General features: G+C 34.6%; 1 protein-coding gene across 2 annotated transcripts; it reads right to left on the bottom strand.

Annotated features, from left to right (window-relative positions):
* Window positions 1–5,053: 5,053 nt before the first annotated feature.
* Window positions 5,054–10,054, bottom strand: QPT (quinolinate phoshoribosyltransferase). Of its 2 annotated transcripts, none has more exons than XM_008245129.2 (11): window positions 9,843–10,054; window positions 8,867–9,009; window positions 8,547–8,680; window positions 8,403–8,466; window positions 8,249–8,331; window positions 7,635–7,718; window positions 7,391–7,543; window positions 6,855–7,031; window positions 6,212–6,279; window positions 5,527–5,656; window positions 5,054–5,402 (listed from the first exon to the last, which is right to left on the bottom strand). In XM_008245129.2, exons 1-10 carry the CDS (start codon window positions 9,950–9,952, stop codon window positions 5,560–5,562), a joined length of 1,113 nt encoding a protein of 370 aa, XP_008243351.2. In that variant the 5' UTR covers window positions 9,953–10,054; the 3' UTR covers window positions 5,054–5,402; window positions 5,527–5,559. The 2 variants fall into 2 exon arrangements, with proteins under 2 accessions (XP_008243351.2, XP_008243349.2); XM_008245127.2 differs by having other exon boundaries at window positions 5,054–5,393; window positions 9,843–10,053.
* Between the last annotated feature and the right edge of the window lie 4,214 nt (window positions 10,055–14,268).

Below are 14,268 nucleotides of genomic sequence, written 5' to 3'. Positions count from 1 at the left end.
TGCCTCTACTACTAAAATATTGCTTTTCAAAAAGCACTTTCTCGCCCTCGTGATCTCATCTCTATCTATCTATTTCTTTATTATATTTATTTTTTTTAATTATCCTTCATTCGTCGTAACAGTACAGGTTTTTTTAATTAAGTGTTTTTTAAATTTTTCAATCTGGCATTTAAGGCGGTCATTGGTCAGCGTGATGCTCAATTAGGTCTCAAAAGTCTTATTTAATTCAGTTCTTTTATATATATATATTTATTTTTTTTATTTTTATTTTTTATTTTTTATTTTGTCAAATTTGAGTTTTCTTGTATGATTTTGTACACAACAACTACAAAAAAGCACTCGCTGTTGATTGGTCAGCATCAGTGTGTTTATAAACGTTTTTTGGGCCAAACCTTTTTTTTTATAACAAAACTCAGTCATGCATTAATTCAATGGATTTTGTTGGATTATTAGGGGCATGTCTTTAATTTGGCGACTTCTTTTATTTCTTTTTAAAACGCCTATTCATGGAGAGTGTATCACACGCTCCGTGACAGCATCTAGAAAGAACTACCAGTCACCGTTTGGGTGGTTTGGTGGATTCGTGGGTCAAGCTTCACGGGTTTGCTTTGATCCGAATGCTATTTCCTTTCTCCAAGTCCATTTTCTTTGGTTGACCCGGCATCTTAGACGCCAGACCAAAGTGTAATGCGATGCGAATACGAAATGAATAATGTGACTAGTGTAATGATGATGGTAAACAATTGCACAAACTCACACAAACATACATACAAGAAGAAGACTTACTAGTGTTGGAGATCATAATTACTCTTGAACAAGTGTCACTTAAACAAACTTGATCTAAATTAAACTAGGGTAATGAGTAGAGATACGCATAAGTGAATGTGATTTTTTTAAAAATACTTATATTCAACGACATGACGTGATATAATTCAGTTTAACCGAGTTCTCAAAAAATTCATTCTAAGTCGAGTCATTAAACAAGACTTGTGTATTCAGCACTTATCAGGGTTACGTGATAGATGGGGCGGAGCTAGTGTGGTCCTAGACCCCCAATTCATTTTTACCTCTTCTATTTGTATATTATAATAGTTTTAAGATATTTACCCTAAAATAAAAGAATATATTAGGTTTTTTTTGTCTACAAATTAACCATAAAAATTATTGATTTCTCTTCTACTCATCTCCCTTAAATCTTCTAGGTTAGTTTATGATATTTTCACTAAAAACTCCTAAAGTTTTAACCTTCTCTTTCTCTTCTTTCTCTTTCTCTTTTGTTTAGAACTTTGTGAATTTTTTATTCTCCTCATTCTTTTTCATATATGAGTTGAGTACCTTAATATTGCGCTTTATGAACTCTCTTTTTTGTTTCTATTTATTTTTTATGTCTGAATATAAATTATTAATTTTTAAGTCTTTAATAGTGTATATTTTAACCAATTTAAAATATGAAATTCATGATAATTATGAAAAGAAGACAAATTTTATAAAGAGCCCCTTCTAATGTGAAATACTGGCTCCACTAATATAATTACAAATAAGTTTATACCCATCTATAGAGAGGCCCGACCCATGTTGTGCACATAAAAAGTGATGCCAATTGGCATGTCCCCTACAAATTACAACGGACAAGCGGGTGAGGGGATTTGGTAAACATTGGTTTGGTGGGAAGCCAACATCTGCAAAGGTGTTTGTGCTGCCACGGTCTACCGAAAGATGGAGCTTTATTTCTATTTTCTTCTTGGCGTTTTCTTTTAGTAGATTATAGTTCTTCTTCTTCCCAACCTTTTTTTGGAATTTATTTTCTTATATACTCACAGCCATTAAAGTTACATCATTCCTACACATAAACAGTCAGAGATGATCGGATAAGAGTACAGGGGAGAGCCGCCCCTAGCCAAATTTTCACCCTTTTCCTTCATCATCATCATCATCCGTGACTCATCTCCATGTGATGGACATGTTTTTGTTGATTAATTATAATTACTTTTTGTTTTTGTATTTGGAGAATCCATATTCCATATCCATACGATTAAGTTAACCAACCTGCTTTAGTCTTTTTCTAAATGTCAAATTACGGCAACAAAGGCCCACAACATACATCTCCTCTGCCTAACAGAAAAGCCTAGCGAAAAAGAGAATCCCACACTACCCCCCATTTCGTTGTACTTGATCAAAAACCCTTCTCTTTCATGTTGTGTTCTAGGAGAAACACTTATATGAAATGAGAATAGCATTATTTTGTTATTTCAACCAATCACAGTATGCTACGCATGATAACTTTCTCACGTGGCATTTTGTGATTGGTCGGAGATAGCAAAACAGTGCTATCCCCGTTTCATACAAAATTTTCTGGTGTTTTAGTACTCTCCTCCAAAGTCAATATAAGCGTATTAAAGTAAATGCATTAGAAAATGAATATTTGGGGCGTGCATTAAACTGGGTTTAATTTACAATTCATTGATTTTGAGGCATGAATAATGGGGTGTAGGGATAGGGAGATCCAATAGAGCAGCATTTAGGCATGATGTTAACATTATTTTTAGGCGTGATGTTAACATGTCATCACACCCACCTTAATTAACAAAAAAATTAGCCCCTAAGCAAAAGGTAATTAGAGCACTAGGATACATCTTTTAATATCTAAAGCATGGTGGCGTATTTCAAAACTATTATCCTTGAAAAGTTTGATGTGCTCTTATATAGAAATGATTCCTTCAATGAAATTAGTGGAGTGTGAATTAATTAATTATACATATGGTATTTACTCTTAACTCTAAAATAATCGGCGTGACATTGACTGGACATGAAAGTCCACTAAAACCCTAGCCTATGGGATCGCATCTCCCAATTTTCTCTCTAATCGGTCGGTAAATATCTCAATCATACAGTGATATAATAAGTGCTAATATCATGCTTTTGGAATCTTGGGCTGGCATATGTACATTCATCGTTTGAACTTTGCTAGCTAATGACAAATAATAAAATTCCAATCTCTATGAATTTTTGACTGCTAATTGTGTGCGGATATAAAGGTGATGTTAAGGTTGGATTGGATTAGTAGCCTTTTGAAAAATAAATAAAAAGAAAGAAAAACAGAATACAACCACCAGTCAAATTTACTAACTTCATTAATTTGAACTTATATTTTTTTGTTGTAGAAGAGGTATTTTTGTGTTTGTTAATACAAGCAATATTGAAAAGGAAAATTCGAACACGAGACCTCATATGCATGAATAATTGCTTAATCACTTTAATTATAAGTCCCTTTCACGATAAAAGCGTTATAATTGTTGAACTGACTTTGACTCTCAAATTGGTGGGCACAATGAATAGAAATTGCATGCCAGTATTAACTTGAATTGATGCCCTTATTAACTTGAATTGAATGGAAGCAGCAGCAGTATTAATTCATTTAGCTGAGCTGGTAGGTCAGATCTGCATGCACAACTTAAATGGACGTGCATGTAAAGCTTATAATTAATGCTTACCAAAAATCAGAAAAAATTATTTATTTTTATGCCATCTCTGTGCTGTGGCTGTGGTGGTCATTTTATATTACGTTTAACATTGCAGAAAAACTTCTGATTTGGTTGCCGCATAGTCATATGCCCTGTTTCAATGCTTGCTTTATGATAATCACATTGCTTAGTCATTAATTACAATCTCAATAGGAGGAAGGAAGGAAGTACCCCAGCTTTTTAGGGACGGTAGTTGACTGCACTACAGTGTTTCAATAACTTTCAACTTATGGATCTATTTTTTATTTTATTTTTAAACCACATATAATTTTATTTTTTGTTGCCCCTGAGTAAAAGCAGAGGCAGAACATGAAAGTTGATGATGTAGCTTTTAGAGGGCATGAAAGGGAAGCAACCATTTGAGTGCAATTGGTTGGAAGGAGCAACAGACCTCAGTTTTTTACTTTAAATTAATCCCAATTTTTTTCTTCTTCAATTTTAGTCAGTGTAAATATGGTACAAAACAAAAGAAAGCAAGGAACATAATATAATAATCCAATGATCCCATTCTCTCTTTCTTTTTTTAATTTTAAATGTTTAATTTTAGGTAGGTGGGGTTTTTTTATTTTTATTTTTTTTTTAAAAGCTACGAATTTACCCTTAATATGGATGAAATTTAAATAAAAAAAAATTTGACGTTAAGCCCTTAATTGGCAATTTTTAAACAATTAGAGTCCTTAATTTACCCAAAAAATGATTAAAAAACTAAATTGCAAATAATTCAAAGACGAAAACCGCCAAAAACCCAACATAATATAATAATCCCATGATCATGTGGGGTAGTGTAGTGGTGATTGACTGCATAGGAGATGCACCAAAGTAGGGGTACCCATGCCTTGGTTTTCAACTTTTGAACTCCCCACTTCAATTTATTTTGAAATTTTCTTAATTTTGCATCAAAGATTGGATATATATAAAAATTCAAGCAAAATAGCTTTTACTTACATGTGAATTCAGAAGTAAGCTAGTTGAGATTGTCGGCCATCTTCAATAATAATCTCACATTTGCGGTCGAAAGCTACAAACCTAGTGAAAATGGGGCTACAAACCTAGTGAAAGCATATAAATTTTGGACTATTTCAGCACAATATACTACTGAAATCTGAAAAGTTTGGTGTTGCTGTATTTTGTTGGTTTACAAACTCATATGGTGTTGATACAACGTAACGGAAAGCCCACTTCTATTATATAGATTTAGCATTTTGGACTATTTCAGCAAGCCATCAATATAAAACTCACAAAGGAGAGGTGAAATCTGAATAGGAGAGGTGACTTATCCCAATATAAGTTTGGTGTTGCAATCGCCTGATTCTCGTCGCATATGAGAGAGTCTCTAGGCCTCCTCCTCTCAAAGTGAAACTCTGGGGTTTTGGAAGATAAGATCCACTAATGTAGGGGTATCCCCGTTTCTTAAACTAGGCCCACCTCTATTAAAGAGGTGGTACACAATGCGGTTTATGAATGTGGTATGCCAATTCAAGGATGCATGTATGATGTGTCTTCTTCTTCTCATCATTTGTTAAATGAAAAAATTAAATAAAAGAGCTTCAGAAATCTCTGCAGAATCTGAAGTTTTTTTTAATGATTTTATTCAGTACGGAAGTCAGAAGTTCATCTTATATGACCATCTTCAGATTCATATATACCAAGTTGCTAATAATTGACTTATAACATAAAATTAGACCATTAATGATATACAAAATATATCAAATTGGAATACTATAAACAAATCTTGAAGATTTGTTCAAAGTTCAAAGAGCATGTTGCCCGTCCAGCACCACGAGGTCAAGCGCAGAGGGGCATGCCTCCATTTGCTGTAAAAGATCCATTTTGCCGGTTTTGCACCAATTGTTGAAAGTTCAAAGTCACCACCTAGAAAAGCTTATAACAACAACTCGTAAACGTTGGGGAGCAAATAGCAATATTGAGACATGGTCAATCTTTATCAAGGACAAGAACCCTATCAGATTTTATCATAAACATGAAACTTTAACATCAATATTACCTTCGGAAACAAATACTACGGTATGAAAGACTGTCATGCTCGTTGAGTGCGCCTTCCAACTTGAAGAGCCAACTCCGTATCAATCTTGAGGGAGATGTCTAGAGCCTTTACAGAATGAGTCAGTGCACCACTGCAAACATAACGAAGCACTTTGTAAACATTCCAGGAATACTCCAAGTGCACACTATCTATTGCTCGTGAATGCAAGCCAATCAATAACAGGACTTAACTATCGGTGAACTATCTTTCACTACATTATCCCCCGCAACTTATTGCACTGAGATGCACTTCTCACAACCTCAACTGGTGAGATTATGAACTGCTGTCTTTTTATGTCACACAGAAGCAATGTGAGGATCTTGTCACACAGAAGAAATGCCAGTTTGCTAGATCCTAACTTTGAGTCATCCATCCCCACTCAAAAGTAGTACATCTCCACAGTCAACGTATGTTTGCTACTCCTACTGTGTGGTAATATGACAGGTTAAAAGTTTATCTATCTCAGAATACCTCGACAACATATTATGGCCTAAAAGAAAAGGGCAGCATATGATTTCTGTCCACTTAAAAAAATAACTCCAGATTGCAGATTAAACGGCATCTGTCATGCCAAGCCACCAAAGAACTCTTCTCCCCACATAAAATTTGTAGATTTACTGATTGAGATTAGAAGCTGCAAATTTACCTAGAAATATAGTCAACCCCCGTTTGTCCAATTTTGTGTACTGTTTCAAGAGTAACATTGCCGGATGCCTGTCACAGTAAGCAGATTAGTCAGAAATTAAAAGAAATAAAAAGCAAAAAAATCCACTCCATACACAATCAGTAGTTATTTCCATATTAAAGCAGCGTTTAAAATATCTGCTAATTTGTTTGTGGGGCTTGTCCCCCCTTGCTCATAAAAAATAAATTAAAAAATCTGCTAACATGAAAGACTGCACTTGAATCTCCCAAAAAGAAGAAGGGTGGCAAGAAAGTGGTTAACCTAGATTTGAAGAAAGAGGCTCCAACATAAAAGAGTGAAGATACAATTTAAGATATTTATGGCAAAATGCAAACATCCAAACAATTACTATCTAAATCTAAATCCATATTTTTGGGAAACATGGTGTCAAAAATGAGGGTCGCCACATTGAAATTATGGCATGGCATGACAAATGTATAAAGCAAATCAGGTGCTTTGTAGCATATTATTATTTGAATGAACTTTAAGCTACTTCAATTTTTTAGGTCTAAAAGGTGAACAAACATTAGTGACAAGGCCTTTTAGGTCTACAGATAAAACAAATCGGAAACCATAAGAAAACTGAATAAGTAACTTGAAGTACCTCAGTTTCAAATCTTCGACCAATGAAATTCACAGCTTGTTCAAGCATGGTTACATCAACATCCCCATTAGGTAGTGGCACAACCATATTATCCAACATTATTCGGGTCAAGGAAGTCTTTGTTTGAGATGCATAATCCAATACCTTCTCTACCTCCTCAATTGTCCGGGTCTCAACCTGGGAATTAAATCCAAATACCCGTTTAATGATTTCAGTCACCAGGAAATCTTATCCCGTCCATCTGTTTTATTGGTGAGCAAAATGATCATTCATACACGTGTCCACATAAACACACACAAACATGAGAGAGAGAGAGAGAGAGAGAGAGAGAGAGAGAGAGAGAGAGAGAGAGCTAAGCATTCTGTAACAGATTGCAAACTAAATGCAGGACATATCAACTTATATCACATAGAATGTCTGTAAAAACTTAGAGTTAACTAAGGATGTTTTTATCATGAATCATGTGATGAATTGCAAAAAAAAAAGGGTTTGACAGGATTTAAAGGTAGTATAGATCTTAGAAGTTGCAAAATTACCTCAACCTCCATCTGGAGATTCCTTTGCTCTAAATACAGGTCTACAGATTTGAGGGCATTTGTGATGCCTCCAGCTATTGATATATGATTATCTTTTATCATTACCATATCAAATAAACCCATTCTGTGATTTCGACCTCCGCCAATGAGTACCTACGACAAGAGGTTTTCATTAAGATTGAAAAAACTAATATATATCACTAACCAAAACATGTTGGAGTGTAGTAGAAGCAAGGATCTACACCGCCCACTTGTCCACCAAACGTAAACCTGGAGCAGTTTTTCTTGTCTCTAAAATACGTGCAGGGCTTGCAAGATCTGCCATTGCCTGCACACACACACACAAACATTGGAAATATCTTCTTTACACAGCCAAAAAATATGGAATATTTATACACATTCAATAGGCATAACATGAGTCAAGTTATTTTTCTCTCATCTACCACCCTCTTTTGAGTTTTATCATTAATTTCATTATTTTACAGTCTCGCAAAGCATCATGCTTAGTCTCTCAAGACTAAGTAGTTGGTTTATAAATACAAATTATCCTAAATCCTTCTGATCAAATGGTACTCAGAACTTCATAACAGGGAAGCCCTAGTCCACTCTGAATTCCTTGCCTCTTCCAGACCTCTTATTTCATAGAAGAAGAGGAACTACAACAACTACTGGTTTGTGCTAAATATTTTAATCAAAACATATAAATGCAATAAACAATCTCTTCAGATTTTTAAAGTGTCATGATCAGCATTGCAACAGCATGCCCCCAAATTATGTTCTCTAATGTTATTGATTATAGTTTAGGATAGCCTATTCATTGATTTTATTTACAGAAGGCAAAGAGGGAAACAAGAATACCTTAGTTAAAGTTGCTACTCCACTCATCCTCTGCATAAAATTCAGTGCTACCCTCTCAGCTACAACAATGCTGTGTGCTCGTCCTGCATATCAATTTGTTAAATTTTGAAGGAATTTTCAAAAACTCCTAAAATTTCTACACATTCTGATTTACCATAAACTTTTCCAAAATCTAGGCCTTTATGTACAGAGTCTCCATCCTTTTGCGACCACTCAACCTGTATCGAAATGTAAACCACTAATGATTGGACATGAAGAACAAAAACATTCCAAGCACACAAAGTCCAGTCCTTTATACCTTCAGAGAAGGATCCACTTCATGAAATACCATCTCTGCAAGTGAAATTCCAGCAATTATACCATTCTCCTTTGCCAAAAAATGGGCTTCTACTTCCATATCAGATGGAATGGTAGCCAGACACGTCACGTCACCTACAATTGAAGCAACAATATTAAAAATATTTTTTCGAACATGAAGCTGCCCATTCATATATCCTCCATTTAGTAGCATTTCATATGAAAAACAATATAGAGGAATCAGATCTCAATATTAAAACCACTTGAAATTGGTGCTTTGGGAAAAAAGAAGAACCATTTAAAACAAGAAATAATGCAAACCTTGATCCCCAGCATCTTCAGAAAGTGCCGACTTGATAACACCCCACAAATCATAGGTGGGATGTGAAGGAGGCTTTATTGGCAAGGATTCAAATGATATTCTGGGATTTTCAGTTTGAGTTGCAGACATTCTAACAATCTTCCTGCAAGGGTTCAGACAAGTCAAATGATTGCACAGCAGCTGTCTAATATGCCATCAACTATGAACATAAACAAAACTTGAATCTGCATTAAAGAAGAACAATAAAAGGATAAAAGAGTTGGAAGAAAATATAAGTTTATAACATATTTAAGACGTCTGAATCTCTTAAGTATTGGTGACCCCTTAAATTCAAATAACAAAGTTTCTTCATCAAATCACAAAATGTGATGAGCAAAGTTACCCTTTCCCTCGTCCCTGAGCTTGACAATAGTTTTAGGGAGTGCATTATTCAACATCATCACAGTTAACTTGTCAAGTCATGATGCTAATAACCATTAGATAAAGTAATTGTGTAGTCGATATCACTATAGAAAAACTTGCCAAAAGCAGTAGGCTAACAAGAACAAACCACACAACCTAGGAACTGCAATGGGCAGAGCAATACAAACTGAAATAGATAAACGGGAATCGGGATATTAACGTAACCTGCCATCCTTAGTACTCTTTCCATAACCAATAAACTATCAAACAAGTATTGTTTGGTATTTGAGATAGTGTGAAAAACTAAAAATGAAGATGCAATTGAGTTGCTTGGGTCCATTCCCAGATAGTTTCCTGAAATTGGATGGTGCCAGACATAAGTTTAAACAGCAGCATACAGCATAATTCCATAGTACACCATGAATTACGACTAGTAGTTCAAAAAAAGAGAGGTCACAAATCCAAAGAATACAACAAATTGAATGAGACACACCTTTACTTTGCCCATGATAAATGATAACACAGAAAGAAAAAAAGTATTGACAGTATGAAGGGGATGGAGGAGGGTATTACCTGATCGGCGATCGAAAGCGGAAGCCGAGGGGAGGGTCGTAGAGAATCCCGGTTGCAGAGGAAGCGTTGCACGAGTTTTGCAGAGAGAAACAACGAGCGGCAGAGCCCATCTCCTTAAAGTTCCTATCAATTAAAACGAACACATCACTCAAACCAAAGCAAAACTTATCAGTACAGAACACAACGCCCGAAACTCAAACACTCTCTCTCAGTAGCCACTCAAAAACAAAATACGACAAAAAAAAACCTCGTTTTACAAAACAGAAAATAGTCATAAGAAAAAGTATAAAAGTCAGCACCTTGGCATCCTTTTTTTATATTTTATATTTTTTCAAATTGCAGGCTTTTCAGTTATGCAAACTTTTATATTGAATTTCAGACAAAAGGAAAACACTTTATGCTTAAATAAATCACATCTGGAAAACAAATATGATCTTATTCACCAAGTAATAAATATGACCCGAGGAAGTTTTTAACACTAGCAGTTTGAGAATGACAAGATGTCACGGAGTTGTAGCCGGTAGGGCATACTATTATATATGCTAGCTCTTTGGCACATGCGTTGGTTTTTTTTTTTTTTTAAGAATTAAAAAAGATAATGAGTAGTTGTGTTCTATAAAAATAGGATTCATTATTTTATTTTATTTTTATTTTTATTTTTTAAAATATGAAAAAATATAAATTTATCACATTATCCTCATTTAATTAATAATTTCAATTCCTAATGTTTGCATTAATCAATGACATTTTCTAGTATTTTGAATGTTTCACCATTCTCTGCCTTGCACATACGTACTTATTTGAGGATCCATCAATGGAAGTTATTTGTATACATTGGCGGACCCAATGAAGGACAACTGTGGGCACTTGCCCACACTTACAAAAACATTTCAGCCATATAATCCCACCCAAACTCACATTTTTTTAAATTATTTGTAGGTCCTTCTTAGGTGGAGCCCCCACATGGCCCATCCAATACATACACTTTTAAGCTTATATTTAAAAAGCCTATGTTATAAAAGAAGAATAGAGATCCCACCAAGTTCACTTATTCTGTAATTTGGTGGAGAACTATTTATGACAGTTATGGAAAAATATTTTAAAAGAAAATCTTAGTTGGAATTGTCATTACCTATTGGGAGAAGTGATGATAGTTCAAAGCAAAGTCGCATAGAAATCAATATGTCATATCTTCATTCTGATTCTAGTTTACGAACTCGGATTTTAGATTACAATCTGAATATTCAAGATGAAATTAGAAGAGCTTACTTACAAAAAGGCCTTGTTAGCTTAGAAATCATGATTTTCCTATAAACAAAAATTAGAAAAGAGTCAAGACAATTCAACCCAGCATGGTTTGATGAATTCCCTTATTGGTTGGAATATAGCATCAAAGAAGATGCTACATTTTGCTTAGGTTGTTATATTTTTAAAACAAATTTGGGAGAGAAAGCTTGAGGTGACTCATTTGTTAGTACAAGTTTTTCGAATTAGAAGAAAAAGGAAAGATTTCAAGTTCATGTTGGAGGTCCCAACAGTTCCCATAACCAAGCTCTGAAAACATGTCAAGCCTTAATGAATGAAAAACAACATACTAATTGAAAATGTTTTCCATAAGCACTCACATAATGAATGATTGCTCGGTAGTGTATCTTGAAAAGACATATTTAATAGTATTGATAATGAGCTTATTATGCAATGTTTTCAGAATATGAAAAGTAGTCGAGGGCAATTGTAAATTTACTTATTGGACAATGATATTAATATTCTGAGTTAGAAATATTTTTTGTTTAGCTATATATCTGTTGGATTTTTTTTAAGCCCCCAGATGAACGAAAGTTTGAGTCCGCCACTGTCTATATATATATATATATGTATATGTCTACTTCAAATCTCTCTAATACTGGTCTACTTCAATGGCTTTTTTTCATATATATTTTTTTAACACGTGATGGATTATGAAGATTGTTTGGCAAAAAATAACCTTGATTTTATATCAAACAACATCCAAATCATGACATAGTTTGTAGGCACTTTCTTGGAACCCTACCAAGAGGCAGGCTGTTGGCAGTTTTCATCATACAATTGTCACGTTTTACATACCATATACAGCCCAGACCACGCCAAACTGCTAGTTATACTAAATCTATAGGACTCTGCCTGGAGTCTCTCTCATGAACCAACAACTTAGGAGGGAAAACAACATGCTAGCCCAGACGAAGACCAAGACGCTGCTCATGACCGTTATCCTTTTTGACTCTTTAGTTTTAGGCGTGGCGGGTCAAGGATTCGAATGCCGAATGGCCAAAACTTACATATTAAAGTCAATGAGTGAATTTATTAATAAATATAAATATATATATATATATATATGGACTTAATGAGCCTTACCCTAAAATGCATCTCTATACATACCAACAATTTTTTTATGCAGAAAGAATTTTAATAAAAAATACCAACAAAAAATCAAATAAATTGTCATAGAGCATCTCAACAATATCAACAACAAATCAAACCTCTCAACAAAATTCCTAAAATCAAAGCCTTAATTAATTTTTTAATAAAATCCCTAAATTATAATTTATCCCTAATTAATTATTAAAATACTCAATTTTAAATTAAAACTATAATTATATATAGAAGATGAGAGAATAAGTAGAATACTTTTGTTGATAATGAGAATGCGAAGATGTTGTTACCCACCCAAGAGAGAGAGAGAGAGAGAGAGAGAGAGAGAGGTCGGCTGGACTTATAACATATGTAGGTGTTTTTTGTTTAAAAAAAAAAATGGGAATGGGCGGGTACCCACAGAACCACCCCTGGTTTTAGGTACATAAACAAATATTAGCAGGAGCTGTTATGATAAGCCCATGTAGAGTTGATTTTGCTCAAGTTATTGTCCACAAAGTACAAGGCATAGTTAGTCAAAACATGTTTCGAAGACTTCTCATCATACTATTATAACTTGGGGAGCATCTTTTTAATCTTTATTGTGGCTCTTTCATTTCCCATTTGTTTGTGCGTGGCAAAGGGTCGTCTGTCGCGCATGAGTTTTGCTTTGAATAAAATGATATTTGGTGTTTGTGGTGCATGCACAATTAACTTGAACTTGAATCTATCTAATCTATTATCTACTGTGTTTTCCAAAATGGCTGCTATTGCATCGTTCAACTTATTGACAATCATTCAAGGCGTTCAAAAACAACACAATACTAATTCTACACTCGAGAGCACCCTTTGTTCATTGGCGTTGAATCTCATAAAAAAAACATCCAAATTGTGGTTTTTTTATTCTCTTGGGTCAGAAATTCTAACAGTCTTAGTCCAATACGTATGGCACTCAACTTCTCCCTCAGCCTCTCATCTCATCCCTGTAGTCCTATATAAACTAAGTAGCATCTCTAATCTTGAATAAATAAAAAAGAGTTGCGACATGTTATAAAGTTGAGAGGAAGATATCAGATATTAGAAACCACCACATTTCCATAATGTCATCTCCAACGAGATTGTTAGGGGGTTATGTTATTCTTCTGGTTCTGCTTTTGGTGGGAATGGCATCAATGGGAAGTTGCAGCAGAGTTTTGAAGGAAGTGGAATTTAAAAGATCGATTCAAGGCATGCTTCCAAGAGGGCCAGTGCCTCCTTCGGGACCTTCTCCATGTCATAACAAGCTCAGCCCCTACCGGCACACGGAGCAATCTTATCAAGAAGATTATGTCATATGTCCATAATTAACCCCTCAAGTCCAGGGCAAAACCAAAAGCAGTACTTTTCTTTTCTTCCATTCTTTTCAATTTATTTCTGGGAAATTAGTGATTTTATCTGTGCAGAGTTGGAAGTATAGTTATAGTTTCCACTTCCAAGAGATTATTGGAATTCAGATACAAAGTGGAGGGCAAGTTTCGAGCACCTTCTGTTTGATTTCATCTTAATGTAGAAAACGTACCAGCTGTTTTAGAATTGTATTTGTTGGAAGCACATGTACACCTCCTCAGAATGTATAGACATGTATACCTTTTTAATGTTTCAGCTTCTGTCTGTGTGCATGACTCACGATGATATGATACAGTATTTTCTGACTTTTGGCGAAATGAAGAAAACAGAGGAGGAAGCAAAGAGAACGGAACGAAATTGTTTTGACTGTGTCTGTCTGGATACGGCCCAAAGTTGTGAAGTATTTATGTCCGGCCCATTATATTGGAAAGTTAGATGGGCTGTATTGAATTTTAATTTTTTTTGATGAGGAGATAAAATGAGAATGTTTCAGAAAGAAGACAATAATAATGAGTATCAAGAAATGAAGCTCACTCTCTCATTAAAATATCAATATTCTTTTGCCAATAATTATAATAATTTATATTTGTCCTCTTCTTTGTTAACATTTGCTCACCAACCACGTCTCAGTCTAAGCCTTGAATTTAAAGGA

This window comes from Prunus mume, linkage group LG2 (assembly GCF_029339155.1).
Source record: "Prunus mume cultivar Tortuosa linkage group LG2, ASM2933915v1, whole genome shotgun sequence".
NCBI classification, from domain to species: domain Eukaryota; kingdom Viridiplantae; phylum Streptophyta; class Magnoliopsida; order Rosales; family Rosaceae; genus Prunus; species Prunus mume.
This window is presented reverse-complemented; position numbering and strand designations above follow the sequence as displayed.